Here is a 2,456-nt window from a genome sequence, read left to right as displayed (position 1 = left end):
TCACAATAGATCCTCCTAAATGTACACTTTGTTGCTGCAAAGCCTCTGCTCTGATTTCATTGTTTATAATTTGGGGAAATACAATTAAAGCTCTATCTCAATGCTTAATAATACTTGACCTTGAGAACCCCTCTTAAAGGATTGATTCTGAGTCTAAATCTAGTTTTAAAACAGTTTTGTGCGTATATATGTTGCATATTCCCAGATGAATAATCAAATACACAATAAACCTGGGACCAGGTAGAAACTGAACACATGGAGAGCCACAGCTTTTTCTTTGAAGCAGGTCCTAATATTCTGATGTTTAAATGTTCTCATGTTATTAATTTATCTGTATGAGTATACAGTTATATTTTTCAGTAAATTTGATCTAAGTATTATTATAATGGTCTAAACAGTCCTTTATTATTTCTTCTATCTAATCTGTTGAATTTAAACTCAATTTCTCAGAAACATTTCTATCACATAATCCCAGATTTACACTTGTGGCTCAGGTGGTGGAGCAGGTCGTCGGCAGCCTATGCTAAATCAAATATGTGGAGCAGCCAGAAAACAAACAAACAAAAACTCCTGCAGGAGAACAAGACAACAATCAATGGGGCTGTGAGCGGTGCCACATTGGGCCAAAGGCACAATCCAATTTGTCCTGATTACTGGGAGCAGATTCTCTGCTCAGGGCAGTCTGGCATCAGTCTAAGGCCACGTGAGGCTGCTCTGAAATATCGACACGTTGAAAGCTTCACGCTGAAGTGGAGCATGAAAAATCAAACTGGATTTAAATAGCCGAGTTCAAACAACCTGGAAACTTTTAGTCTGGGGCCGTTTTTCCTGGTTTATTTAAATGAAGGGAAATGTTAATGCTCCAGCATATTTTAGACAATAGTGTTCAACTTTGTGTTCATCCCATTCCTGTTTTAACAAACATCAGATTCTGTTATTATAAAACAAAAAATCTAAATTAATTATATTCTCAGAATTAAATTGAAAATATTCTCAGTGTGTGTGTGTGTGTGTGTGTGTGTGTGTGTGCGCAGTACACACTCTTTGGAGTAGGTAAAGACGTAGGTGACCTGCTCTCCGTCTGTCAGGTTGTCGAGTGGATGCCACCAGCAGGTGAAGTCCTCCATGTTGGGCGAGCGGCAGTAGTAGATGTGAGGCCTCGTCGTCACGGCAACCTCCTCTGTGAAAAATCGCAAAGTCAAATCAGCATGTGCCCATCGCCATGGACACGGTGTGCGGCGCGCCACGGCAACAGTACCGCTGAATAGTCAATGTGTATTTTCATGCGTGAACAGATTCAGGTAGACTCAGACAGGTGAGTTTGTTTATTGATCTCTTGTTGTTCACTCACGTTTTCTGGGCTGCTGACTATCAAACACTCTTATTTCTTAGCTTTAAAAGTTCAAGTTTTAAAAAATAAAACACAAACTGCAGTTGTTTGCCTTCGTTCAGTCCTTTTATTCTAAAGCTCTTTAGCTTTTATGAGGTGCACAGTTTCCTCTGGCTCTGTACTAGATACTGGATCAAAATGAGCAAATAATCGCTAATCACAGTAAGTTTGCTCACAAGATAAATCTGAAGGGTCAAAATATGTTTACTGAATAGAAAAGTAGAAAAAAAACGTATTAAACACCAACATACATACTAAAAAACTCAAACTACTTTCCCTCAAAACGACCACAAAGATATGCAAGAATAAGACTCATAACTATCATAAAGAGACACAACATGACCATAAAAAGACTCAAAACAACCACAGAGACTCAAAATGATGACTTGACTCAAGTAAACTGCCCACTGGCTAATGCAGCTTTAGTAGATCTGTGATTTGCTGGAAGGAAAATCAATTCCTCATTCAAAAATGAATACAGGAAAACCGCTTTAGAGAGTACAGACTGGATAATGGAGGAGGTAATGAAATGGCCATTCAGTTACAATATTAGGGGACACACACACACACACGTCAACAGTCAGCTCTCCTCTCACTCAATTCCACAAAATCCATCTCCTAATTGAATAGGTTTTTGCCTTAAACACAGATACCTACACACACATAATCAACTCTATTATCCAATCCATCTGATAGACTGTTGGTCCTGAGACTGAGGTTTAGACCAGCAGTGCAATATTGATCGGTGACTGAACAGCAGGGAGTCAGAACAGCCTGCCGTGACAGGCCAATACAAAGACACAAACACACACCATTAGAGGCGGAGAAGTGGAAGTGAGACTGATCTCTGAACATTTCTGTTCCAAACAGAGACATTTCTTTTCCTGCTTAATGTTTGGTGCCATGAAGTAAAAGAGGTGGATGCACCTGGATCCACCTCTTGTACAATCTTGTGGATGTACAATTAAACATGGACATAGTGTCGGTGAGGTCCCCCACAGGTTTGTGATTAGCCGTTGTAAAGCTGAGTGTCGTCGGCTCAGGCTGTCGCCATCTTAGCAGTCCT

At 40.0% G+C, this 2,456-nt stretch overlaps 1 protein-coding gene across 3 annotated transcripts in view; it reads right to left on the bottom strand.

Moving 5' to 3' along the window:
- The window catches only part of LOC118339927 (growth hormone receptor-like), a 24,793-nt gene that overhangs the window by 7,264 nt on the left and 15,073 nt on the right, over window positions 1-2,456 (bottom strand). For all 3 annotated transcript variants that reach the window (XM_035677748.1, XM_035677750.1, XM_035677749.1), the window contains one exon: window positions 1,042-1,180. In XM_035677748.1, coding sequence (XP_035533641.1) covers window positions 1,042-1,180 — 139 coding nt within the window. The remainder of the gene's footprint in view (window positions 1-1,041; window positions 1,181-2,456) is intronic.

Source organism: Morone saxatilis, unplaced genomic scaffold (genome assembly GCF_004916995.1).
Source record: "Morone saxatilis isolate NCDOM2014 unplaced genomic scaffold, NCSU_SB_2.0 Contig6, whole genome shotgun sequence".
NCBI classification, from domain to species: Eukaryota; Metazoa; Chordata; class Actinopteri; family Moronidae; genus Morone; species Morone saxatilis.
This window is presented reverse-complemented; position numbering and strand designations above follow the sequence as displayed.